The 27,173-nt window shown below is 46.5% G+C and overlaps 1 protein-coding gene across 4 annotated transcripts in view; it reads left to right on the top strand.

Moving 5' to 3' along the window:
• Nup214 (nucleoporin 214) overlaps positions 1-27,173 on the top strand; it is an 85,779-nt gene that overhangs the window by 44,778 nt on the left and 13,828 nt on the right. For 3 of the 4 annotated variants that reach the window (XM_036183845.1, XM_036183844.1, XM_036183847.1), the window contains exons 25-31: positions 4,598-4,673; positions 5,852-5,930; positions 8,345-8,435; positions 10,274-10,335; positions 12,154-13,926; positions 16,853-16,923; positions 22,470-22,626. In XM_036183845.1, the coding sequence (XP_036039738.1) occupies positions 4,598-4,673; positions 5,852-5,930; positions 8,345-8,435; positions 10,274-10,335; positions 12,154-13,926; positions 16,853-16,923; positions 22,470-22,626 (2,309 nt within the window). The remainder of the gene's footprint in view (positions 1-4,597; positions 4,674-5,851; positions 5,931-8,344; positions 8,436-10,273; positions 10,336-12,153; positions 13,927-16,852; positions 16,924-22,469; positions 22,627-27,173) is intronic. The other variant, XM_036183846.1, reaches the window with a different exon arrangement.

The following is a 27,173-nucleotide window of genomic DNA, read 5'->3' as shown; positions in this document are numbered from 1 at the left end:
GCCAGAGGTGCCAACCAGCTCCAGCCTGTGTGTGTGTGTGTGTGTGTGTGTGTGTGTGTGTGTGTGTGTGTGTGTGTGTGTGTGTTGTGCACACCACTCATACACTACTCACTGCACAATAAGTTTGGAACCACATTCCTTCTAGAGCAACTAGCCTTTCTATGGAATGTTGGGGACATTCCTTTGTTGAATTGGGGATTACCAGGGACCAGTGTCTTTAGGGGATCCAGTTTATGGATAGCCAGTAGAAAGGGAAGCAACTCCAGGCCCTGTGTTTCTACACTGCATTCCTGTTCTCTGTTGCCACTATGGAGCAGACCTGCCTACCCAAGTTTCCATTTTCATTTTGAGTGGCCTTGCCACACTGTCTGCTGGACTTCAGTTGTTTGCACATTGCTCTGTTTACCACCGCTGCCTGCTGTAAAACTTTATAATTATCTCAGGGTCAAACTAAGAGCCAAGAATCCAAATTTGCCCTTTTTGTTGTCTTGAAATGAATCGAGGCTGGTATTTGTGGTTGCTGTGAGCTCCTCAGAGAACTCCGAAGTTGGGAATTACAGCAGATTCCCATCATCGAGAAGGCAGGAAGCCACTGAAAGGCTGAGTGCTGTGTAGGACAAGGCCTGTGGGCAGAGTGTGGGTTGGTACTTCTTAGGCGTTGACCGCTAGCCGAAGGATGGAAACGCCTTTTTCCTTTGCCTGTGCTCAGCTCCCCTCTCAGCTCCCCCGCTCCTGCTCTCTGACGGCAGGGTTCTAGCTCTGCTCTTCTCCAGCAAAAACCACAAGTCCTGGCAGAGATTTTAAATTTTAAAATCTGCTCTTGTGTGTGTGTGTGTGTGTGTGTGTGTGTGTGTGTGTGTGTGCGCGCGCATGAGTTGACATGCACTGTGTGCATGCAGGAGCCTGTGGAGACCAGAGAGAGTGTCAGACCCCCAGGAACTGGAGTTACAGGTGTCTTGTGAGCCACCCTGCATGGGTGCTGGAAACTGAACCCAGGTCCTCTGCTAGAGCAATTAGTGTTCCTAATGCTAGGCTGTCAGAGTTGGACTTGGATACAGTTATTGAACTTATGCACCCAGTGCCTAAAACATAATTTTCATTTTTATTTTTAGCTTTAAAATTGTGTTCAGCTATGATTATGTTCATGTGCACACGTTTGCCAGGGCACATGTGGAGATCAAAAGACAACTTGTGGCAGTATGTATGTATGTGTGTGTCTAAATTCACGAAAGGAAAGACTTGTTTATGGCAGCTCCTAATAGCCTCTGACATGCTGTACTTGAGTATTTATCCACTGTTTGGTCTCTTAGGGTGGCTTATTGTTGATAACTCCATTAGGCTAAAGCGTACACAGTTTATGCCAGCATAGTCTGTCTTCAAGTGATAGCACTCTAAAGAACAGTACAACACTTAGCATGATTCTCTTCCTCCCTCCTGTCTGCTGTTACTATACATTTTATTTCTGCCTGTCTCACTCCTTGTGGTGCATTTTTATAAGCAGCTGTTTGTCTTGTAAATGGATTTCTTTCTTACTTTTTTTTTTTTAATTTGTTTTTTTGAGACAGGGTCTCACTGTGGCCCTAACTGGTCTTGTACTCACCGAGATCTACCTTACCTCTGTCTCAGAAGAAACTACATTTCCACTAAGAGACTTCTGGACAATGCTCTGTCTTCAGAAATAACAGGCTCAACAGAAAGGACAGTAGCTGTTAGGTGTATCTCCATGGGCAGGTTTCAGGAAAGCCTCAATAGATTTGGACTCTATTAAATCAGTGGTTCTCCACCTTCCTAATGCTGTGACTTTTTGATACAGTTCCTCATGTTGTGATCCCCAGCCATAGAATTATTTCATTGCTACTTCATAACGAATTTTGCTACTGTTCTGAATTACAATGTAAATATTTTCTGATGGTCCTGGGCGACTCATTCAACATGCACCGTCATGGCCTGTAGGTTGAGAGCAGCTGTATTAAATAAAAGTAGCACACACTGGGTGAGGCGGCCTGTGCTTTTAACCCAGCCCTTGGGAGGCAGAGGGCAGGCCAGTCTCAAGAGTTTGAGGCCAGCCAGGACTACACAGAGAAACTTTGCCTCCAAAGAAAGCCAATAAATACATAAAGTAACATTTTTATTAGTTTCTCTTTTTCGCTCTAGGTTTGTGTTGTTTCTTATTTTCTTGATAAACTATCCTCTTATCCTCTTACTTGCCTCACTTTTGAATGAATACCAAAAACTTCATTATTCATTACATAATTCAATAGCATGTAGTTTGGTTCTGCCCTGTCGTATATGAGTACTTATTAAAAATACACTAATTAAAATTCTCTAAAAGAAGACATGTGTCTCCTGGTTTAGGCCATTTAAGCTGTTGAAATAGGTGAAAGAATGAGTTGTTTTTTACCTTTCCCAGCAGTGGGCAGAATACTTACCACTAAGAAAGGGCCTGCCAAACCCTGGAATGTCTCACAGCATCCACAGCTCTGGTTCTCACTGTCCTGTTTTCTGCTGTGGTCCTGCAATAGTTGCTCCCTTTTTTAGGTAGGGGTGTGTGTGTGTGTGTGTGTGTGTGCCTGGTGTGGTGTGGTGTGGTGTGTGTGTGTGTGTGTGTGTGTGTGTGTGTGTGTATCCTGTGTGTGTGTGTGTGTATCCCGTGTGTGTATCCTGTGTGTGCCTGGTGCCAGTACAGGCCAGAAGAAGGTATTGTATTCCCTAGAATTAGTGACAGGCAATGGTGAACTGCCATGTGTGTGCTGGAAATTGAGTCTAGGTTCTCTGTAAGTGCTCTTAGCCACTCTCTAGCCCAGTTGATTCTTTTGAGAACAAAGTATACAGGTGATGTCAGATCCGTGTCAGGTTCCTCTTGCTGGAAAGCAGAATATAGTTACCCCAAATAGGGCAACTCTGAACCTGGGTTTCCCACGTATTCTCATGGACATTTCTAGCTGTTGACTTCCTTCCTTTGGCCTGTGTTTGTGCACAATCCTTGAGTGTGTTCATTTGGGAGTGTGCTGTCCTTTGCTGTTCGCCCTTTGAGTTGTGGTGGAGATTGCTTGGAGCTGGTTTATGGATAGGTTTATTGGCTGCTCGTGCCAAGCAGTGTTTCTCCACCACGGTGTCATGTGGCATAGTGTGCTAGTCCTATGCCTCCTCGTTTTATGTTTGGGGATTTGGAGTGCCCGGGAGACATGTGGCATAGCCACAAGTAAATAGAACAGTACTGCATGCAACTAAGCTGTCGGGATTTAATAATGTACCATTGCGTTGTCACTAAATTTTAGGTATAAATATTTTCCAAGATTTGGAGAAATTGCTGTTTTTAATCTTCATTTCTAGTTTTACATAAAAGGTTCATTTCCCTTGTGGGTTTCTGTCTTCAAGTTGACTAAATCCACCCTGTGATCTTGGGTCCCAGCAGTCTTGCCAGCACATACCTTCTCTGAGATGAGCAGAGGCAAGGGTAGTGCAGCACCTGACGACCTGTGTGGTGGAGCATCTCGGCACTTTCACAGCTTCTTTTGTTCCTGCAGAATCATCATGGGATTTCTTGCATTGAGTCTGTTTTTCTTTGCCAGTCTAATCCAGTCAGGGAAGATTCTCTGTTGTTCCCACAGAGAATCCAGAGGGACTGTAAAGACTAAGCTGTTCCCTGATAAGCTGTAAGGTTATCTTCCCTCTTTAAATCCCACCACCACCACCACCTGAGACAGGGTTTCTCTGTGTACTGGAACTCGCTCTGTAGACCAGGCTGCCCTTGAACTCAGAGATCCTCCTGCTTCTGCCTCACAAGTACTGAGATTAAAGATGTGTACCACCACCACCTGGCATCAAATTAATTTTTGATGGAAAGTTATTAATACTCCTCCCTCAAGTCTGAAAATTACTCTAAAAAACAAATCCCACAACTACAGTTGCTACTATATATTCCAGTTAAGTGGCTTTAGGCTGAGGACAAAGAAGTTGAAAAGCTTCCCTAAATGCTAAGGACTTGTGTCTCTGATTGCACTGATAGGTGGACTCTTCATATGCTCTCACTAGCTAGGGAGTGAAGCAGTGGTTCCCTGAGGACAGCTCAGGGTTGATGAGAGGTGTCTTGGAAATTGGGTGTGCATCATAGAGTAGCCCAGATGCAGGCTGGAAGTGGAGTAGTGGTGCTGTGGAGTCCGCCATAGCTGATGTGTAAATATCCAGTCTGTGGTAGCACCTTTGTTGTATGTGTGGCTGATCATCTTTTTTCAGGCTTGAAAAAGAGAATCAGAACTTCCCCACGTGGTCTACAAGTAGGGAGGCAGGAAGGAAGAATGCCAGTTGTCTCAGTAAGAACAACATCTACTTGGAAATGATTACAAATTGTTTCATGGAATTGTAGAATGGAAAGAGCTAATAAGGTCATTATTTTGAATTTTATATGATTGAAAACCCAGATTGCATTTAAAAACGAATTAATTCTTCAACAAAATGTCTAATGAGTTTGGTTGGGGTCTCAGTTATCTTTATTCTGCGACAAAGTGTTTTCGTCTACTGAACAGGGAACTGGCTCAAGGATGAGCAGGTTTGTCCCCAGCCCTGTCTCTGAGCAAATGCTTTGTGTGTCTTTCAGTTCTTCCGTGCCGCACTCAACAGCCAAAACACCTCATGCAGTGTTAGCCCCAGTGGCTGCCGGCCAAGCTAAGCAGGTATCTTACTGATGGGTCCTTTATCAGTCATGTATACTCTCTCTGTAGCTGAAGATCACTTTATGACTTGGCTTCATTTAAATGAATGTGATTCTTAGAAAGGCTGTTACTTCTTTTCCATAATCCATGCCAGTCTTGACGTGGTTAACCAGAGTAATATGTCAAGACCTGATACTGTCATCGTGTACCATTGACTCTGCTCTGGCCATCATAGACCATATGCTAGTCGAATGCTTTTGGATGGGGTGTTTGTTTGTTTGTTTTGACTTAACATTATCTTAGTTCACGCATCTGACTTGTACAGTAGGTGTTTAGATATGTCCCTTTTGAGGCAGCCGAGGTCAGGTAACTCATGTGGGCTCATCCAGTCAGGAACTGGTAGGAACAGCTGGGACCCAAGGCTGCCCAGTCTCTGTCTTTACTTCTCCCACTACACTGTTAAGAGTCGGTGTTGGGTCTGGATTGTCTTACTCCTGCAACTCTGCTTTTCAGAGTTTGCATGCTTTCAGTGATGTTGTGTCCAGCTTTGACTTTTGACTGATTGTTAATAGTTAAACAGTACAAAAGAAAATAATAGAGAAAAAATGGAGGGGCTTGTGACTAGGAGGAGCTAGAAGGGAAATGAACTCTCTGGAGCTTTCCCTGCAGTCTTGGTTTCTCTCATATCTGCCTTGGAGATACATCGCTTTAGATGGCACTTGAAACCAGAGTTAAGATTGTGTCTTCATAGCTGCCCATCATGAGTTCCCAGCACCCTCCTGTGCCTTAGTTTGCCTCTATTCTTCATGGAAGATGTGTAGTTAAGTCATACACCTTGGCAAGTAAGGACAGAGGTTGCTACAGGTGCAAAGCCCTGGTAGTTCTCCTAATTGCGGGGCAGTTTTCCTCATTTGCCTATTCATTCCTCTACCAAGTACTCAAGTGCCGTGTATGTGCCAAACACTGTCCTAGGCACTGAGAAGTCATCTTTGAGCCACACAGGTGTCTCCAGTGTGATGTTATAGGTGATTGACTTAAAACATTTACTGTTTTTCCTTTTCCCCCTTTTTTTGGGTAACTAAACTGAATTCATGTATCTGTGCTTGCTTAGTTTGTTTTTACATTTCCCTCTTACATGTTCATCTATTCCAATGATGGTTAGCAGCTTAGCATAACTGTTTCTCTTGTGTTCTGTACAGGGGCCTCTGATCAATTCCTTCAAGCCGCCGGGACCCACACCAGCATCCTGTCACTTGTCCTCTGGTGACAAAGCTGCAGGTGAGTCTGCATGTGTGTTTTAGGAGATGAAGCTGAAAGATGCTCCTGATAGTTCTTCATGCAGATCACCAATCTGCATGATCCAGCAGGCAGAAAAAGAAGAACAGATGCTGGCTTCCGACCCTCAGCTGGGAGGAATTGCTGGGATTGGGCGGACTACTGTTGGTAGGAGCAGTGTGTGTAGGAGCAGTCTTCAGGCTGTAGATAGGGCGTGGGGAAAGGCTGCAGTGGACATTTTCTGCGCACACTATCAACATTCACACTTAGCCCAGGAGAGAAAGCTTTGCTGTTTCCCTTTGGAGTTGAGGCATTAGTCCTTGACATGTCCAGGACCCTGTCAATCATTACCATTCACTCAGACGTCATTGGCTCCCCACATCTAATCCCTGGAGGCCCCTAGTTTTCATGAGCACCTTTGTCAGTGTCTGCTGTTGATCTTGTGGGGCCCCACAGCTTCCATCTGAACAGCCTGTGCTGACTAGTTCTAGTTCTGCATATCGCCGCTCAGCATCCGAGCTTTTATTTTCATTTCCATTCTCCAGCAGATTCGATTAGAGTCTGAACATGACACAGCAGCTGCCCACTTCGCATAATGGCCACCAGTCACCCAGTCGCTTCCTTTCTCTGTTATCCAGAGCCTTCCAATCTGAAATGCAGAGTGTTCCTCACACATAGGAAAACCACTATTATATAAATCAGGACCAGTTTAATGGGTTCAGCAAAGACTTGATTCATTTAGGATTAAAACAAACTTGTCCCTTTCTGGCTAATATTTTTTCTGGTGACAAAGTTTCAGAAGAGCGTTATCTTAGTTCTCTAAAGGATTTTGTCGCAGACCCCTTTATTAAGTTACAGACCTAAGGCCTTGTGGCTTCCATCCGCTCTCAGCCCCTCGCGCTCCACTGCTGTCTTTACTTGCAGGGCGATCAAGGCTCAGAGAAGAATTTCTCTCTTTTAGACTGAAAACCCTGCGTGCCTTTGCAAAACCTGTTCTTGTACTTGAGAAAGAGTCCCACATGGTAGCTCAGGCAAACTGTAACTCACTATATAGAGCCCACTGTACCATAGCTCAGGCTATTCTTGTGCTTGAGCTTATAGCAACCTTCCTGCATCACTTCCCAACTGCTAGGATTGTAGGCATGAGCCACCATACCTAGCTCACTCTTGTGCGTTTGTGCTCTCTCTCTCCTTCTCCTTCTCCTTCTCCTTCTTTCCCCTTCCCCTCCCTCACTTTCTCTCTCCCCCCTCCCTCCCTCCCTCCCCCCCCCTTCTTCCCTTCCTTCCCCCCTCCCTCCCCCTCCCCTTGTATGTATATTTCTGAAACCTGTCGAATAATTCTCCTACTCATCAGTAATAGAAATGCTTTCTTGTTTTGCTGATCACAACACGGTCACATGTCAACAAAAAGTCAGTGTAAAAATATAACATGTAGAAAGTGAAAGTGTCCCTGGGAGTCTTTTTCAAAAGTGACTTTACAAATTTTATGTGTATCTTTTGAGCTAGTGCATTCTTTTGTTTTGTTTTTGAGTGTTGTTACATTAATGTAGTTGAAGGGGCCATGCAGACCATAGTGCTCATGTCAGTGTCAGAGGATACCTTATAGAGTCACTCTCCTTCACCATGTGGGTCCCAGGGATCCAGCTCAGTCTGAAAGTGCCTTTACCCGCTGGGCTGTGAACAGACATTTTCTGTGTGTGCTTTTCTGTTTCCCCCTCTTCAGCCCCATTACAGTGAACATCCTGTTCTCTTCCTGGCAGATTTGCCTTAGTCATTTTAATGGCCTCAGCATTTTAGCAGCATTCCGCTGGCAATTCAGGGGCTTCCATTTCAGTTACGGACAAGGCTGCACTGAGCAATGTTTCACATTGCATTTCAGTATTGAGTCAAGCTTAGCATGGGGCTGATGACCACTTCCCTTAATGTCTACACTTCTATTTTCTAGAGTGATTGATCATATATGGCAAGTGTCTGTTACCTCTATAGCTAGAAAAAAAGAATACTGGGATTTGCTGAATCAAAAAAAAAGCAGCCAACCTCTGGAAAGGGCAGACGTGGATAGATAAATCTCAGCAGCCCTGAAGGCACTGCTCAGAAATGCTCACTTCAGTCAGCCTGCTTGTCCTGGGATTTTATCCCATGGTGTAACTAGCTTCAGAGAGTTGAAAGCTACATTATATGAAAGGCATGTTGCCAGTCAGTTGGTCTGGAGGAATGCATCCTTAATTTAGGCTGCACGGAGATTACTTCTTCTCTGGAAAGGAAAGTAGGCATGCCTTGATTGGGCATTGCCATCGGCAGAACCCAAGAGCAAGACTAGGACCTCAAGCACGAGGTGGGCTCTAAGCAACAGCACAGTCTGTGCTGTAGGGAACTACAGACCACACCTTCTGATGGACTTATTTTGTCCATTTCAGGCCCAGGGATAGCCAAGACAGAATCAGCTGTGACCTCGACTCCATCTGCTGTGGGGCAGCTCAACAAGCCTTTCTCATTTGCTCCATCAGGGTGAGTGATGAACCTACGTTTTATGCTAAGTTACTATCAACCACATCCAAAGTACATCCTGAGCTCTTATGTCATCTGCAGACAGTGGCAGTAGTTGAATGTTTTAGTGTGAATCTATTTTCCCTTTGTGGTTCAGGGTTATTATCATATTTGCTCTTTTTAAGCCTAAACTTCTTTTTTTTTTTTTTTTTTTTTTTTTTTTTGGCGGAGAATGTTTGTTCACTTCTGTAGGTCAGCCAATATATCTGGTGTTTTCACTCTGACACCATTTAGTGTTTAGTCAGCATGACTGTGGAACAGTCTAACTGCCCTGAGTTGGATCTCTTGGCCTGCACAGAGAATGCAGTGAAAGACAGTAACCATTCTGAAATTCTGATTTGTAAGTAGATGATAGGGAATAAATACTCAACAGAGAGACTCATGTAGCTCAGACTGGCCTCAAATTTGCTATGTACCCAAGGATGGCCTTAAGCTCCTGAACCTCCTGCCTCCACCTCCCACCATGTTCAGCAAAGACATCTGTTTTCAAGAAACAGTGGCAGCCGTGGTGTAGATTTGAGTCAGGTTAATGAAACAAAAAAGACTTTTCTAAACCTCATCCTTTATTCTCTGAAGACTGGCAGTGCCCATTTTCTGGGTACATGGTAAAAGCCAGGCAAGTTGCTGAAGCTCACCCTTTCTGACTTTGCTGGAGTCAGATTGTGACTGCCATCCAGACCTGGCAGTAGACTTGTTGCCACTGAAAGGCTGTGTCGTTATTTCTGTTCGAGAAGCCCCTGCTTTGACTGTCTGCCTCTGTACCTGACTCTGCCAGCTTCACTCCCTTTCCTCTGAGTAGTATTGTTTACCCTCCAGCTCAGGGTGAGAAAGGGCACTGGGGTCAATTAGAAGGAGAAGCTGTATGTAGCTTTTGTTGTTATTAATCATTACATCCATACCTCCCAGGGATAATTGAAGCAGATTGTCAAGAGTAGGTCAAGGCCAAGGATTGCTGTATCCTTTACAAATATAATGATTAATCTTAATGTCTCTGAAATGATAGTGTTCTTCCAATCTGTAAAGAAAGCTGGGAAGATTTGGGTAAGTGAGCCAATGGCCTATCTATTTGAAAAAAAAATTTTTTTGCCAAGGTTGAGGCCAGCCAATTTACAAAGAAGTTTTTTTTGTTTGTTTGTTTGTTTTTTGTTTTTTTTTTAGCTGAGGATCGAACCCAGAGCTTTGCTTTTGCTAGGCAAGTGTTCTATCACTGAGCTAAATCCCCAACCCGGTTTTTTATTTTTAATATGATAAAAAAAGATGTGTAGCATATCCTTAGAAGGCCTTTGTCCATTTGAGGATGGCAACAGTAGTTGAGAAAACCTGGGTCTTGGCATTATTTACTGTACTTGATAGGTGTGCTGACCCATGCTTTGGTTACTCAGTTGAAAACTGTGCTCCTGCTGCAGTATACAGTCTGTCCTTTACTCCTGCTGCATCCTTTGCACAGCAGGTCTCCTGACATGCTTCTTGATCTGAGGTGGGTGCCCAGAGAGTCTCCTTACTCTCCCTTTGCTACCTTGCCAGACTTCCCAGTCACTCAGGCGTCTGCTCCAGTGTCTTCCCAGGCTTATTCTTAGATTTTTTTCACTGGGGCAACCTGACTTCGCTTACAATAAGTCTCTTCGAAGGCCTTCTGTGGAAAGCCTTCTCTGCTTGGGTGTGCTGGAGTGGCTTCACTGCCTCTGAGGTGTAAATCCTTCAAGGGCAGATGATGGGAATGAATTAGGAGGAGGAGCGTTAAAGGGGGATGTTGTGTCTTTGGTTTGTTCTTGTCTAACTTCTCTTTCTCCGCTCATCAGGACTGCCTTTACTTTTGGGACAGTCACACCAGCACCGTCTTCCAGCCTCACTGCCACACCAGGTATAGTCCCTGCTTCCTTAAGAGAAGGTTGTATCTGAACGTGTGGACATTGTGACTCTGCGTGGCTCTTGTTCACAGTTCCTGTAGTCAGGTTGATAGTGATGACATACACTAGAGGCATGTCAAAGGACTAGGAGGAACCCAGTAGCATCTTCTCAGCACACAGGAGGCCCTGGCTTTAATTTGTAGAAGCAGAGCAACAGCAGATGTTTGCTCTAGAACCTGATATGGGGCTAGTGAGAAGGCTCAGCACCCACTGCCAGGCTGAGCATATGGAAGGAGGAGACTGACTTCTGGAAGTTGTCCTCTGCCTGCCACATGCTCACCCACACATGCATGCACACAGAATAAACTTTTTTTTTTCCCTGGTTTTTTGAGACAGGCTTTCTCTGTGTAGCTTTGGAGTCTGTCCTGGAACTCACTCTGTAGACCAAGCTGGCCTCAAACTCAAGATCCTCCTACCTCTGCCTCCTGAGTGCTGGTAATATATTTTTAAAAATAACCTGTTGTGAGGGAGATCGTTCTGTTTGCATAATTACAAAGAGGGGAGGCACTTGCGTCTCAAAGTCTCATTTGCTGTGACATTTTAATTCTAACATTCGAGTTTGGACCCAAAATAAGGTAGACATAGTGCTATGGAAGTAAAAGACCAAACCTGATCCTTTTCAAACACTGTCTGTGTACTAGGAATCCATAGCCTCAGTTGTAACTCTGGACCCACCCAAAAGACAGCACTTTGTCAAGTTCCTACAAGCTCTGAGTAGTTAGAGGCATTATTTTTATTTAAAGGAAGCCTTTACTATGAGGCGAATTTTTATCAGGAAACTGAATGTTAACTGCATGGTTGAGTTTAGAGTCACATATGAACCTCCATAAAGGCCACTGCAATTGGGTTATTTTCCTTTTCAGAGTTTTTCTCTTTAGCTAGTTTTCATTTAACCTAATGTCTTCTGTCACCTTTGCTGGGTCTGGCGACACAGGCTTATAATCACAACTACTTGGGAGTCCTGCCTTCCACCTTGTTTGACATGCTGGCTGACCGATGTTCCAAGGAGCATCCTGTCTCTGGTATCTCTCTTGTTTTAGGGACACTGGATGCACATTACTGTTTATGGCTTTATGTGGGTATTGGGAGTTCTGACTTGGGTCCTCACATTGTGACTCAAGCTTTGCCCACCTATCTTCCTTCCCAGTCCTGCCCACTCTCACTTGCTAGAGTAAAAATCAACTCAGAAGTATGAAAGCTTGGAGAACAAAGCCATTGTCCAGATCATAGGAAATAAAGTAGGGATAAGCTGTGATAGTGATCCTGTATTAACTTTGAATCAGTACAGTGGTAGATAACAACATTGCCAGTGATAACACTCTGTACTCAGAGAACCCCAGTAAATAACGGAATTATCACCTGTACATGGACACTCTGTGCCCTTTAAATAGGAGCTTCCAATCTGGGTCCAATTGGCCTATCAGGATTATCCATAAATTAGCAGATGCCCAGGGCTGGAGGAAGCCATTACCCAGCACAGTGTTGAGAGTACATAAATAGGTGCTTTTCTGCTTCTCCGGGATAATTTGTTATTTTGTGTCTCCTAGAGGTCATGTGTGTTGTGATACAGTGGTCAGGAAAGGCTCTTCATCCCTTCCCACCTAGAGCTGACTCAGGCAGGCAGTCTGTCCTTTCCAGGGAACACTCTATTATTGGAACCAGCTGTCCTGGCTTTGAAGAGAGGAGAGAATTGCCTTAGAAATGCAGTCAGTGGAAATGTGATCTATCATATTTTGCTAAATCTAACCCTTTTCCTGGTCTTTTCTTGCTAGGGGCAACACCCCCCACTAAAGAGTCAAACCAGCCGGAGACATTCTCATTTGGCGGGGGAGGCAAACCTTTCTGTGAGACCATTCCTGGAGGCTCCTCTCCCGCAGGAGCCACATCGGCACCCAGCACTTCTCTAACAACTGCTTCTCTGGGAGACTCGGCTCCCGCCAACAGCAGACCTGCAGCTCCTTCTGGAATTACTGTGTCCACTGCCTCTAGCAAAGGGGAAGCTCCAGTGTCCAAGCTGGGAGAGCTCCTGTTCCCAAGTTCCCTAGCTGGAGAGACACTGGGGAGCTTTTCAGGACTCCGTGTTGGCCAGGCTGAGGACTCTTCAAAGCCAGTCAGTAAGGCCTCATCCACAAGCCTGGCCGGAGGAGGCCAGCCAGCCAAGCCCTCGGGGTTTAGCTTTTCTAGCACTCCGGTGGTAGGGAAGCCTGTGGAGCCTCCTGTGACGTCCTCTGGAACCCCTGCTCCAGCAGCACCAGCCTCATCTCTGAGTGTGGGCACTAGCAGTTCCTCCACTGCTGTCTTTGGCAGTCTGCCCCTTAGCACTGCTGGACCCTCTGGGCTCATCAGTTTTGGTGGAGCATCTCTGGCAGGTAGCAAAGCTAGTTTCTCATTTGGAAGCCAACAGAGTAGCAGTACAGCATCATCAGCTGCCCCAACATTGACCTCAGTTGCACCTTCCCTTCCATCATCTTTCCCCACATTATCATTTGGTGGCCTTTTGAGTTCAACATCAGCTTCTTCCCTGCCTGTGTCCTCTGGGAAGAGCACAGAGGAGGCCGCACCATCGGCTGGGCCTGAGAAGTCAGGCCATGGTGAAGTCTCAGCATCAGCAGCCTCTCTTCCAGTACAGCCACAGCCAGCCCAGCCTCCCCAGGCTTCTCTGCAAACTGCTGACCCTGTTAAAAAAGAGCCCATTCTTGTGCCAACCACAGACAGCAGCCCCGGCCCACCAGCACCTGCTGCCAGTCTTGTGGCATCTACGGAGGCCACTCCAGTAGCCCCAGGGGTCCCTGACAGCAAGACAGAGGCTGTGTCTCCTGCTTCCGCCTTTGCAGGGTCGGGGCAGGCTGCTGTTGGAGCAGCTGTTCTCCCAGGGGCAGGCTCAGGAGCCATCGAAGCATCGGGTACCCCTAGCACCTCCAGCACAGCCTCCAGCGGTGCCCCAGCTTCTGCCACTGAGACAACCGTGTTTGGGACCCCCACTTCTGACTCCTCGGTCTTTACACAGCCACCTGCTGCCAGTTCTAGCTCAGCGTTCAGCCAGCCCTCCAGTAACACAGCCACTGCGCCCTCTGCCACCCCCATGTTTGGACAGGTGGCAGCCAGCAGCACGGCCACTGCCACCCCACAGGCCAGCAGCTCGGGATTTGGCAGCCCTGCGTTTGGTGCTTCGGCTCCTACAGTCTTTGGACAGACAGCCTTTGGGCAGGCCCCAGCCTTTGGGCAGGCAGCAGGCAGCCCTGCGAGTGGTTTCTCTTTCAGCCAGCCTGGGTTCAGCTCTGGGCCTGTCTTTGGCCAGGCTGCCTCCTCTACGCCCACATCCACCAGTGCCAGTGTCTTCGGAGCTGCCTCGAGTGCCAGCAGCCCTGGTTCCTTCTCATTTGGACAGTCTTCCACCAACACAGGAGGGACGTTGTTTGGCCAGAACAATGCTCCTGCCTTTGGTCAGAGCCCTGGCTTTGGACAGGGAGGCCCTGTGTTTGGTGGCACCTCGGCCACAACCTCTGCAGCTGCACCTTCAGGGTTCAGCTTTTGTCAGGCCTCTGGTAAGAATTTGCAGACTGTTTCGACTTCCTTCTCTTCTGTGCTGTTTAAAACATTTGCAACAAGCCTCCACTGTTTCTGTAATTAAAGCAGAGGAGCTGGGTGTTGTGGTGAGGATCAGGAGTTCAAGGTCAGCTTTGGCTACATAGTACATTCAGAACCATCCCAGGTTACATAAAATTCTGTCTCAGAAATACAAAGGCAAATAAAATAATGTAAAAGAAAGGAAGAGCAAAGAAACACAAACTAATAGCCAAGATAAAGGAGAGACTTAGTGCCCGCATGCATGGTCAGGACTTGTTTGTCCTGGTTGGCTGTCCCTGTGGCTCAGTGCTGCTCTGCTCTTGTTCCTCAGCGAGCTCTCTACTTGGCTGGCCACAAGACTACCAATTGCACAGGTTAAAAAAGTACACCTTTGTTTAAGGCCACAGCAAGTAATTTACATTTGGAAGGTGCTTTAGAGACCCTAAAACTACCAGGCTCAGGCAGCCTGACCTCACAGTAGATTGGGAATAGGGAGGATCTGGGCCTTCCTGTTCAGTTCATTGCTCTATGGGTAATTTTTGTCTCTTCTGATGCCATCTATCTTGTGGGAAGTGGGCACACTGCCACTTGAGTAGCAATTAAACATACAGAGACACACATTTGTCTACTTTTTTGAAGAGAAAACTGGATGCTTCACTCTGCTCTATCCAGTCTTAGTATCTGATTTTACTTTTAAAGTTGCCAGTAGACATTGTAATGTGGAGATCTGTTCCAGGTCTGACTTTCTGGTGGTTCTCATGAAAGGTAATTCTTGATGGGCAATGGTGGTGCATGCCTTTAATCCCAGCACTCAGGAGGCAGAGGCAGGAGGATCTCTGAGTTTGAGAAAAAAAGTAATTCTTTAGCAATTAGACCCCAGAGGAAACAAAAGATCAATGGTTTCTTAGTAGGCAAGATTGCAAATAATTTCCGATTCATCTCTTCAGCGATAATTTATTTGAAACAACTTGTAATTTGTTTAAAGGAATGTTTTCCCTCTTTCAGTGTGTGTTAAATTCTTACAAAAACAACCATAAAAACACAGTGGAGGGGTTGGGGATTTAGCTCAGTGGTAGAGCGCTTGCCTAGCAAGCTCAAGGCCCTGGGTTCGATCCTCAGCTCTGGGAAGAAAAAAAAAAAAGACAAAATAACAAAACACAGTGGAAAGAAAAACACAGCTCTGAGCCCCGAAAGCCCTGAGGCTGTGTGACACAAGTGGCCCATCTGAATCATGTGATGGCTTAGTCCCCAGAATGGGCAGCAGGCCTAAGTCTGTGCAAGCCTTGGCAGGGCAGCCCACCACATTTGGAGCCTCCAAAGGGGTCTTTTTTTTTAAACAGTACTTGGATGGAGAGCTCCAGGGCCTGTCACCTCCAGGCCTAGTTGAGGAATTGACATTTGTGTGTACTCCCCCATCTAGTCAGCTCCAGAAGTGGGTGTGAGGTCCCACACTCCTCTCCTCTCCTCCTTAGTTAACAGGCCCTCCTCACTTGCCTCTCTCGTGTTGTACCTGGCAAGATCGGTGAGAAAGAGTCCTCGTGGTAGGTTAGTCACAGCACATCATGAAAGAGACTGGTGAAGCCTCCCATTTCTGTTTCTGAGGGTATCCTCAAGGGCTAGAACTGATCCCAGATGGATACCAATTAACAACTGTGTTTACACATAGAGTTTTCTCCATTTCCTCAGAGGGGATTGACATTTCCATGGGCGTGTGTATAATGCATTTTGATGAGAATCTCACACACACCCATCCTGTCTTATCTGCTCCTGCTGCCTCTGGAGCCTTCTTCTCAGTACCCCTCCCTCTTCCTCCTTCTCAGTACCCCTCCCTCTTCCTTCTCAGTACCCGCTCCTGCTTCCCTCTAACTCCTTCCCTTTTTTTAAATGACTGACCTTGGTTAGGATGCTTCATGAGCATAGGGATGGGATTGTTTACCAGATCACGGATAACTTACCCATAGCTACCATTCTAAAGGAAGATGACTCTCTTCCTCCAGTAGCCATTAACTACCAGTAGCCCCTCAACTAGGGGTAGGGCCTTCTGTGTTCTCCCCGTCCATCCTGGAATGTTAGCAGGCAGGTAATCCTCACTGCTGGGAATCCATGAGCACAACAGCCATCTTGGCTGCATCCTTCCTGTCATCCCGCTCTTGAATTCTTTACACTCCCTTGCTCCATCTTCCACAGTGTTCTCAGACCTTTAGTCCAGTTTAGGGTTGAGCCCTCAGCGGTCACTTAGTCTCAGCATAGCTATGATTCTCTTCATTAACCTTTGCCTGTTGCAGAAAGCTGCTCTGATGAAGACTGAAAGTCACCTAACCTACAGATAGAAGCACAACTATTTAGAAGGAAAATTTGACTTGTCTTGGCAGAACAACAGTAATAACTTCCCCACCTCATGCCTATGACCTTCCTAGCCTGGGCTTTTGACCATGTTGTCCACAGTGCCAGGAATGAATTCCCTCATGTGAAATAGGCCTCTAATCTAAGCAGAAAAGTGGTTGGTTATTCCCATAACATTCATGTGACTGTTACAGAAATAGGCACATCTTTTTGTTGTTGTTTGAGACAGGGTTTCTCTGTGTAGCTTTGGAGCCAGTCCTGGATCTCACTCTGTAAACCAGGCTGGCCTTGAACTCACAGAGATCCACCTGACTCTGCCTCCTGAGTGCTGGGATTAAAGGTGTGCGCCTCCACTGCCCGGCAATAGGCACATCTTTTCTGGTGGTCATTATTGTAGCATGCAGGCTAAGAGTACCACTGGGTAAGACCAGTCATGACTTTTTACCCCCTGCAGCATCCATAAACACTTGAAGACTATGAGGTTTTGGTTGGGTTTGGGTTTTAATTTTGATATTTATAGAAGCTTTGTCCAAATTGAACCTTTGGCTTTATGTCTTATAGGTTTTGGGTCTAGTAATACTGGTTCTGTGTTTGGTCAAGCAGCTAGTACTGGTGGATCAGTCTTTGGCCAGGTAAGTAAGCATGGTTGTTTCTACTTGTATCAGGATCTATCCACTTTTCCTTAGTGTAATAGACTCAGTTCACTCTCAGGCCAGGCTAGCAGACAACCACAGAGAGTTCTTGTTCTTTTTATTCTTTCCAGACAGGGTTTCTCTGGGTAGTCCTGGCTGTCCTGGAACTCACTCGGTAGACCAGGCTGGCCTTGAACTCAGAGATCTGCCTGCCTTTACCTCCCAAATGATGGGACCAAAGATGTGGACTACCATGTCTGGTTCCACATCTAGTTCTTAAACTCAGTCCTCAGCTGCTTTTAGGATGTAGAAGACCCTGCTGCCGACGAAGGAGTGAAAACACTGGGCTCTGTCTACCTGTTCTGTTAGGTCAAGGTTGACCAACTACATCCAGACTAAAGCCCCTGTAGGCCCTGCTTTATTTACAGTTTGTTTTTTGTTTTACAAATTTATTTACAATTACAGTTACTGAGCTAAGGATGGCTTTACTTCTTCGTTTATTTATTTTTATAGGGACTGAATCTCTATAGAGTTAGACAAGTACTCTACAACTGAGCTGTATCCCCAATCCCCCACCCCCACCTCTTTTTTAATTTTAGTTTTATTTTGAAATCATGTCTAAGTTGCCCAAACTGACCTTCATTTCCATCCTCCTGCCCCAAACTCCTGAGTAGCTGGAGTTTGAGGCCTGTGCCACCAAGTCTGGCATTTTGCTTTTGTAGTTGTTCTTAGTTTTGAGTGGTTGTTTAAGAAGAAGATTGTAGCAAAGACCACATCTGTCCCTGTGCTCCTGAGGCACCTGCTTGCCTGAACTGTGGTGCTTGAGATGACCGTTTGCAGCTCTTTTTTGAAGTAATTCATACAATCAGGTTAACTGCTGCATAGGTAGTAAATGCTGTTACTGTCCCCATTTAAAAGAAAAGGACAGTGGGGCCCAAAGAGACTTAGTGTACTGTTAGCCCCAGCAGCTGCTCTGCACACAGCGGCCTCAGCAGAGCCCTTCAGAAGACAAGTGAGATGGCTGTGGCCTTGGAAGTGAGAGCTGGTGAAGGAAGCCCCACAGTGAGTGCAGTGTGGGCATCCTCAGGAGCTTTTCCTACAGGCTTTCCCCTTTGGAGATGGCCGTGCCATCGTAGTGACCTGCTTAGAAGAGAGAAGTGCTTTCTGGTCACTGAAACCTACCAAAAACAGTGGGAAATGCTCTATAAAATATGGAAACCCTGTTTTTAATGATTATTTCTTTTTCTTTTATCTGCATTGGTGTTTTGCCTAGATGTGTGTCTGTGTAAAGGTATCAAAATCCCTGGAGCTGGAATTACAGACAGGTGTGAGCTGCCATGTGGTTGCTGGGAATTGAACCCAGGACCTCTGGAAGAGCAGCCAGTGCTCTTAGCCACTAAGCCATCTCTCCCGCTCCTGGAAAGCCTGCTTTTAAAAGCACAGCCAAACTAACTTATGAGCCAAAGTGGAGAAGTGGGAGTGGGAAGGTGAGGACCTAGGGAAAGGCAGGTGGAACGCACATTCGCTAGCTGGAGAAAACCAGAGTATTTGTAGTCAGTAGCTCCCGTGGTAAATGGACAGAAGCCAAGGTGTGTACAGAGTGGAGAGTCCAGAGGGACCTGCTCCAGATCCGGGCGGCGTGGCCTATGCAGGTGGCCTGTATGCCAAGAAGAGCACAGCTCTTGTAGTTTAGGAAACCTTTACTCTGCCTCAAGTTAGTGCCTACAGACACTGTTTCCCAGAGGCAAATCAGTCACAAGGAAGCCAGGGGCACTGAACAAGAACAGAGTAAATATCAGAAGTACATTTACAGACACTTCCAGACTGTTAGACAGCTGTGTTTTACATGTTTCCAAATGTAAAAGAGAACGTGAAAATTCCAGCAAAGAATGGGAAGTTCTAAGAAGTGTCATAGCACCTTTATAGAGGAAAGTAGCTCAGTGACAATTGGAGAAGATGACAGTCCCATTGTACAGCATTATCAGTACTTAATTGTACATAAAAAGAACTTTTAATACAGTTCCTCTGTGGTGACCCCCAACCATAGAATTACTTAGTTGCTACTTCATAACTAACTTTTCTACTGTTATGAATCATAATGGAAGTATCTGATGCAGCACCTCCAAAGGCCACACACAGCCCACAGATTGAGAACCACTGCTATAGAGCCTCCTAGGGCCTGTGTCTTGGAACACTGCAGTGGCTTCATCATCTCTCCCCTTAGACCCGTGTCCAGGAAGAGGAGAGTCTGACACCTGTTGCTGCCCTAGAATGTGGGCAGGAAGTACTGCTGGGCTGAACTTGGAAAACATGTTAGCCCTAAAGGAGTGAAGGTGGCCAAGAGCCTGGGGAGCTGATTCCAGAGAGCGGGGGCTACAGGCAAGCACCATGGGTCAGAAGCTTGGGCATGGGTGAGAGGCCTTGCCAAAGACTGAGGAGTAGCTGCTACCAGTGCTGCTCATAAATGACCAGCAAACATGAAGAAAGACAGAAAGTACATACATTAAATGTTGGAGAAATGACAGTCCAGTCGGGCAGCACTGCTGCTTTAAAACTGGCATGTTGTCAAGAACATGGAGAGAGCCAAGCCAACCACTACTGGTGGTTCTGTAAATTGTATAGTCATTGTGAAATGTAGTTGGAGGTCTCTAAAAGCTAACAGTACTTCTGCCACATGACCCAGCAGCTTTGACTCCAGGGTTACATCCAATGGAATTAGAAAAGGGAACTCAAGCAGATGCTTATGCCAGCGATCGATGAAACACCCATGTCAATCATTGGACAGATGCAGACTGGGAAATGTAGAACATACATCAGTGGAGTATTGTTCAGCCATACAAAGAGATGAAGTTCTGATTCTTGCTGCACATGAATAGCATGGGCAAAGCAAAATAAGCTGGCTGCCCCAGGATACTACTCGATGACTCTCCTTGTAGTGAGCACCTTCAGTGTGCAAGCTCATCAGAGCAGGGGACTGACAAGGACTAGAACAGTGGTTCCCAGCCTTCCTACTGCCGCCACCCCAGCCATACAGTTGTTTTCAGCGACACTTCATAATTGTAATTGTGCTACTGTTGTGAATCGTAATGTAAATACCTGTTTTCTGGGCTGCGGAGATGGCTCAGCGGTTAAGAGCACCGACTGCTCTTCCAGAGGTCCTGAGTTCAATTCCCAGCAACCACATGGTGGCTCCCAACCATCTGTAATGAGATCTGGTGCCCTCTTCTGGCCTGCAGGTATACATGCAGACAGAACACTGGATATATAATAAAGAAATCTTAAAAAGAAACAAAAAACAAAAAAACCTATTTTCCTATGGTCTTAGAGGAAGCCCCTGTGAAAGGATTGTTCAGCCCCCAAGTTGAGAAAGACTAGGAAGCTGTGGTCTAACAGTTACAGAATTTCAGCAACAGATCTTGAGTTCAGTGGATACTATTGGTGATGGTTGTACTGCTCTGGGAGTAATTACTGCCACTGCCATTACAGATGATCAAGATGCCAACATTGCTGTCTATTTCACCATAATTTTTAAAAACTGATAGGGACACGCTAAAACCCTTTTGGGTTTAAATTTTAAGTTGTTGTATTTATTGTAGTGAATTATGTAACAATATATGGGTTAGAAGATAAACATGTGCAGATACCCCCCCTCCCAAAACACACACACACACACACCTTTTCTAAGAAAAAACAAGGCCTGAAACACAGAACGAGCCTTCATGGTTGCCTGGCTCTGCCTTGGCCAACGACCTTGCTCCAGCTCAGCTAGGAGATAGATAACCTGAATGCTGATGGAGACAGTCCAGTGCCAGCCAGAGGTGAGCACAGCACCCTGAAGGGGACCCCCTTCCTGGTCTGAGGACCAGAGTGCACCCCTCTAGGACACAGGGTGCCTCATCACTGCTGTCCTAGTGCAAGGTTCAGTATACAGGGAAAGTTCCAGGGGAGCTGCCCTCACTGGGAGGTGAGACAGCCTGGGCTGTGAGGAGCAAAGCATGTGCGTGTGCACATCTGAGAAAGACGCAAGTTAGTCAGAATGAACAGCCCTACAACCATTTATTAGTCAATATATATATACATAATACATACATTTATATATACATACATTTATATAGTCAACTAATGAGGATTGAGCTATGGGGCCAGAGACAAGTTAGCCACGTGCTGCAGAGTTGGTGAGAAAGTCCTGACAGCAGTGGGGTGGATCAGCAGAGAAGCGGGTTAAGATGCAGGCATGATTTGGAGGCAGAAGTCAGAGCTAAGGGAGCTTGGCTGTGGACTTTGACCCCACTCACTTGGGTTAGGTTAGTTGCCCACTTCTGCTCATTCTGTGGGTGTCCAGCTGAGGCTGTGTTGGGAGTATTGAGTTTTCTAGGGCAGAACATCCATATGTGATGGTTTCCTGTGTTCCAGCCTGATAGAGGTTAAGAACACTCCATTCATTGGACACTGAATTGTCGTGGTTCCTGTCCTTGCAGAGGCTGTCATTGGTTATCCGTTATTGCATTTTTTAAAGAAGTTTAAAGGTGGAGGGCTATCCAGTAGACTAAGTATTGCCCTGAGTCTAAACTTAGCTTTCTGTGTGTGAACAGCACGGAGGAGAATGCTCAGATGCTGCCGAGGGGGCCAGAGCTCGTAAACAGACAAAGGGGTTAGCCAGTGCTAGACAAGCACAGGTTGTGTTGAAGGTGGCCTGTCCTGACCAAAGGCCCAAGCCAGCATGGGGAGAGGAGGGTGGGGATGGGGGTGTGTTAAGTGATGACCCCACGCTGTGTGGAGAAGCTCTAGTGCTCAGGAGGTTCTGCTGGAGCCATTTCTGAGTGGGGCTTGTGTTTCTGGTGCAGTTCTTAAAAAAAAAAAGAGTGCTTCACAGAGTTGTGTGTCCTCTCATGAGGACCACGCTAGTCTTTCTGTATCGTTCTGATTTTAGTATATATGCCAGCCAAGACCGCAAGCTGGTCTCCCTAAAAGGGCCAGTTTCTAAACAGAAATGGCATGCGTGGTGCAGCCCTGCGTTAGCAGAGTCCTGTGAGTACTGGGATGGAATTCAACAGTGGCCATCATTTCAGCGGTGGGGCCAATTAGGCTTCTCTCTGTAGCACTGCACATAGTTGTGAATCACAAGTGCAGAAATGGATAGAAGTGCCTATAAATCATGTCATCGTTGCTGATGACTTCAACTAACTCTAGAGCAATCTGAAGACGTGGTAGCTCCTCCCTGTTTTCAAACTTGGTGTTTGGTAGATCTGTGATGCTTGATTTTCCCGGCCCTGGGTTGAGTCAGACACTACAGGCAGAATGGCAGATAAGTGTTGAGCACCTACCTACTCTAATTAAGTGCAGTAACCCAGGAACCTCAGACCTGTAGGAAGTCTTCGGAATCAGCCTCTCTGGAGCTGTTGGAGTGTCCCTTCCAGAACTGACGGGTGCTCTTGCTTTCTCCGTCCATACCAGCTGTGCCCTCCAGCCAGGATGGGGACTACATTTTGACGAGGCTCTCTCATCCTTTCTTGCTTCCTCTTCCCCTCCCCCATTTGTTTTTTTAGCAGTCATCTACTTCCAGTGGTAGCGTGTTTGGGTCTGGAAACGCTGCAAGAGGGGGCGGTTTCTTCAGTGGCCTTGGAGGAAAACCCAGCCAGGATGCTGCCAACAAAAACCCATTCAGCTCAGCCAGTGGGGGCTTTGGATCTACAGCCACCCCAAGTAAGTTGAGTTTTCCTAGCCCTTGGTCCTCTGATGCCATTGTCATCCTGTGGTATTGTCAAAGCCTGCGAGAGTTTGTTTGGGCTCCACCCACTTTGCTCTGCAGTCCTGAAAGGATAGCAGAGCTGCAGAGAGCTGAGTGTGATGGGCTGCTGCTCCCTTCTCTCCCGAGGCCAGCTGACTGTCTGCTGTGCTGAGATTGCGTGAAGGCAGTGTGGGCAGACAGCGGCCAGGATGCTTCCAGGGCTTCCACTTGCCTGGCTCGCTGACGCTGAAGTGCACGGGCAGTTGGCTCCAGCCTGCGTGTTTCTCATCACTTACCTTTGCTGCCTTTCCCCTGAAGCTGAACCTCCTATCCCTTTGTTCTCCTGCTAATCCTTCTGGTTGTGTGTTGATCTGTCTGTCACAGTTGGAAGTGTAAGATGGTATATACTGCTGCTGCGGCTAGGATTGCAAGGTGGGTTCCTGTCATCCCCGCCTTAATGCACTTCATCGGGTTGTACAAGATGTCAGTGAATCCTGCACTTGTATCCTCCGGCTGTTTTCATCATTTTCAGGCCTGTGGAATTAAGAACAATGTTTTCTGTCTCAGATTTGCTCTCTGGCTGTTTAGATCAAGGACTGGTTATTCTGATGTCTCTGCTCTGGAAAGGTGGCCAGATTGCTGTCAAGACACTCCCCTCCTCAGTCACCAGGCCACTCCAGGAGGGACTTAGAACCCAGACTGAGGGATCTCAGAAATCATGTTTTCAAAACCTGTTTTGCAGATAGACACTAGCTCCTGAGAGTCAGCCTTTCACATCCCTCCCCACACCCACTTCAGTGCCTGAAGTCACCTGGAGGGATGTCGACCCAGTAGGAATGAGAGAGCGCTGCACTCCAGGGCTCTCCTGTCCGAGTTTGGTTGTTAAACATTTACCTGTCCTCAATACCATACACTAGTGGTCTTAATGAGTTTTTATGGTTTGACAGTGAGGAGACCTGGAACTTCTTAGACCCTATGACCAGGTAAATGCAGGCTAAGGGAGAGGCAGGAACCATAGAGGAGCTGGGCTGTGTTACAGAAAAGGACATTGTCCTTCTTTCTGTAGCTTCAGTGACTGTCCTTCTCTGTGCTGACTCCAGCACCCGATGCTTGTGAGTACTCTTGCTTTCCTGAGCGGAATCCTGCCCACCTCTCATATAGATCTTTTTCTGCTGCCTTATCTCCATTGCTGGGGGCTGTGTGTGTGTGTGTGTGTGTGTGTGTGTGTGTGTGTGTGCATGTGCGCGTGCGTCCGTCCGTCCATGTGTCCCTGGTCACCTGGTTTGTGGAAGGGGTCTACACACGACCTCCTCCCACCTCCAGTCTTCTTAACCATGGTCAGGAAATCCACCTCAAATCAAATATTTTTAAGCTACTTTTATTTTGCTATAATTCCTCTGCTAAACCCTTTTGCAGTTTCCTACCAACTGGAGGATAGAATCCAAGTTCACTTCAGCCTGGACTCCAGGCTGCATGACAACTGTGGCCGTGACCAAGAAAGACATTGTAGCCAGAAGCCGATATGTTCCCTTTTGAGAAGTCTCTCATCCCCAGAGACTCCACCAAAGACAGGCTGTTAACTCTGGTCATTTGAAACTCAGCACCCTGTGTGTACATTGTCACCCAGAAGGACCTGTTACACCCCCCTACCCCCAAGTCTCATGCTGACATGGAGTTAGCTTTATCCTCTACATGCTTTTTCTCTTCAGGGACCTGGAAGATTTTTGTTAAAATGGGGGAGTCATTTGTTTCAAGCCTGCAGAAGGCTCCCTCCATGGCTGTTCCTCTGGAAGCTATCCTGGAGTGGAGTCTGGATGAGAGCCCTCCAGTGCATCAGACCTGTGTTCTATTTGGTGTTCTGTAAGCTTCTTGTATCTTCATAGGTATTTCTTTCTTTAGGTTAGGAAAGTTTTCTTCTGATTGTTGAATATGTTTTCTGTGCCTTTGAGTTAGTATTATTCTTCTTCTTCTATCCCAATTATTCTTAGGTTTGGTCTTTCCATGGTGTCCCAAATTTCTTGGACGATTTGTGTTACGACTTTTTTGTGTTTAGTGTTTTCTTTGACTGACGAATCTATTTTATCTATTGTGTCTTCAGTATCAGAGATTCTCTGTTCCATCTCTTGCATTCGGTTGGTTATGCTTGTTTCTGTAGTTCCTGATCATTTAGTCAGGATTTCTGTTTCCAGCATTCCCTCAGTTTGTGTTTTCTTTATTGTCTCAATTTCATTTTTCAGATCTTGGATTGTTTCTTTCATCTGTTTAATTACTTTTTCTTGGCTTTCTTTGATTTCTTCCAACTTGTTGTTTGCTTTTTCTTCCATTTCTTTAAGGGAATTTTTTATTCCCTCTTTAATGGAGTTTTTTTATTTCCTCTTTAAGGGTCTCTATCATTTTCTTAAAGTCATTTTTAGGGTTGATTTCTTCTGTTTCTTCTGCCTTGGTATGTTCAGGTCTTGCAGGTGTAGAATCACTAGGTTCTGTTGGTATCATATAGATCTTCATGTTGTTGCCTGTGTTTTTGCACTGGCGTCTACTCATCTCTTCCTCTGCTTGGTGCAGGCAGTGTCTGTATCTGAAGGTGCCTCCCTTGTTCTAATTGTTAGTCTTGGTCCACTAGGAGTTCTTGGTTAAATCGGTGCTGTTGGGCTCTGTTTCTTCAGGAGCAGTTGGTACAGGGTGTGCTTATGGTTTCAGTGGTTGTTAGGTTTGTAGGGGTTGGGTTGGGTTGGGTTGGGTTGGGTTTGGTTTGGTTTGGTTTGGTTTGGTGGGGGAGCAGGGAAAGGTAGCTGGCTGGTCCTTGGGACTCCGATGGGCATAGCCTAGGGGATAGAGACCTGATCTGCTGGTGTGGAGATGGGGGCTTACCTGTTCCCGGTCAGTGTCGTGTAGGCTTATGATTCTGGTGATCTGGTTCGGTGTCTGGGCAGCGCCGCCTTTTGTGTTCTCAGGTCCCGTTTTGCTCATTTGTCAACTCCTCAGCTGATCTTGTTTCCTCAGACTGCAGACTGTAGGATTCTGAATTCTCTCCCGAATGGATCTCAGCTGAGCAGGTTGTTTAGTAGGGTAATCTCACCAACACCTCCAAGTTGTTGGGTTTCACAGGATCGGCAGCTGGGCCCTGGGTTGGCCTCAGCCAGAGGCATCTCACAGTGATGGCTCCTTCCCCAGGTCCTGGGATTAAAGGCATCCCTGTTCCAAGCTCTTAATCTCCTTGTTTTCACTAACTCTTCAGCAGGTAATAGCTCAGTTTCTGGTCTTCATTAGGACACCCCCACCACCCCCACCATCACCGCATCCCCCACCCCCACCTCACCCCGTCTCTGCTACCGCTCTGTCTGCCTCTGCTGCTCCTCTTCCTCCAGACCTGTGTTCCGTGACCTCAGATCTTCATGGTAGATGTTGTTGGCGATTTTGCCAAGTACAGAATTAAAGGGGACCTCTATGAGGCTACAGGAAGACTGCAAGTGTCAACTTTCTCTGTCTTTTTATCCCAAAGGATTAGTCCTTGATTAGCTCCACAGAGAGTATTTTCTGACTGGCTAATCCTGTAGAAGTGAAGACTCTTCTACAATGAAACACACTCCATCCACCAGTACATTTAGTTAGCATGTTTTTGTTTGTTTGTTTGGTTAGTTTTTGTTGGGGTTTTTTTTGGGGGGTTGGGGGCTTTTTAGGGGGGTTGTTTTTGAAGACAAGATTTCTCTGTGTAGTTTTGGAGCCTGTCCTGGATCTCATTCTATAGACCAGGCTGGCATCGAACTCAACAGACATGCGCCTGGCTCTGTCTCTTGAGTACTGGGATTAAAGGCGTGCACTACCACCACCTGTAGTTAGCACGTCTTTAAAAGCTGAGCCAACAGCCAGTTGTGTTGGCTCATGCCTTTAATCCCAGAGACGAGTGGATCTCTGAGTTCAAGGCCAGCCAGGTCCTAAGAGCAAGTCCTAGGCCAGTCAAGGCCACACCGTGAGACCCTGTCTTAAAATTAAAATAAAATAAAAGATAGGCCAGTTAGATGTCACTGAAGGTAAAGGCACAAGCCACCAAGGCCAACATCCTGAGTTTGATACCCAGAACCCTCACGATGGGGAGAATGAAGTGACCAGTGTTTCAGTGCCATGGCTCATGAATGCCTACACACGTGTGTACACAGAAAGTCAGTCAATTGGTGTAACAGTTTTTAAGCTGCCGACTACGAATGTGGAGTCATTAAGAAAGAACCAAGAAACATTGTTGGCCACAGAAATGTCCAGGGCCACACTCCAGAGCCACTGGTGGGGTTGAATGGTAGGACTGCTGTGGATGCTGTCATCCTCACCTCCTGAGCACCTGCTCTGTGCTGACTGATGAGAGGTAGCTGAAGGTGAAAGAAGATCAGGGAGTCCTCACAGTTTCCAGGGCCTCTGCAGTCAGAATTGTCCTGGGTGGTGTCAGGTTGAGGTCACAGAGCTATCCAGTACTTTAGTCTAGGCCTGGCGGCAAACCTCAGTCTGTTCCACAAAAGGATCTTTATGTGAAAAT

Source organism: Onychomys torridus, chromosome 4, assembly GCF_903995425.1.
Source record: "Onychomys torridus chromosome 4, mOncTor1.1, whole genome shotgun sequence".
Lineage (NCBI taxonomy): Eukaryota > Metazoa > Chordata > Mammalia > Rodentia > Cricetidae > Onychomys > Onychomys torridus.
The sequence above is the reverse complement of the archived record's forward strand: the minus strand, read 5'-3'. Positions and strand labels throughout refer to the sequence as shown.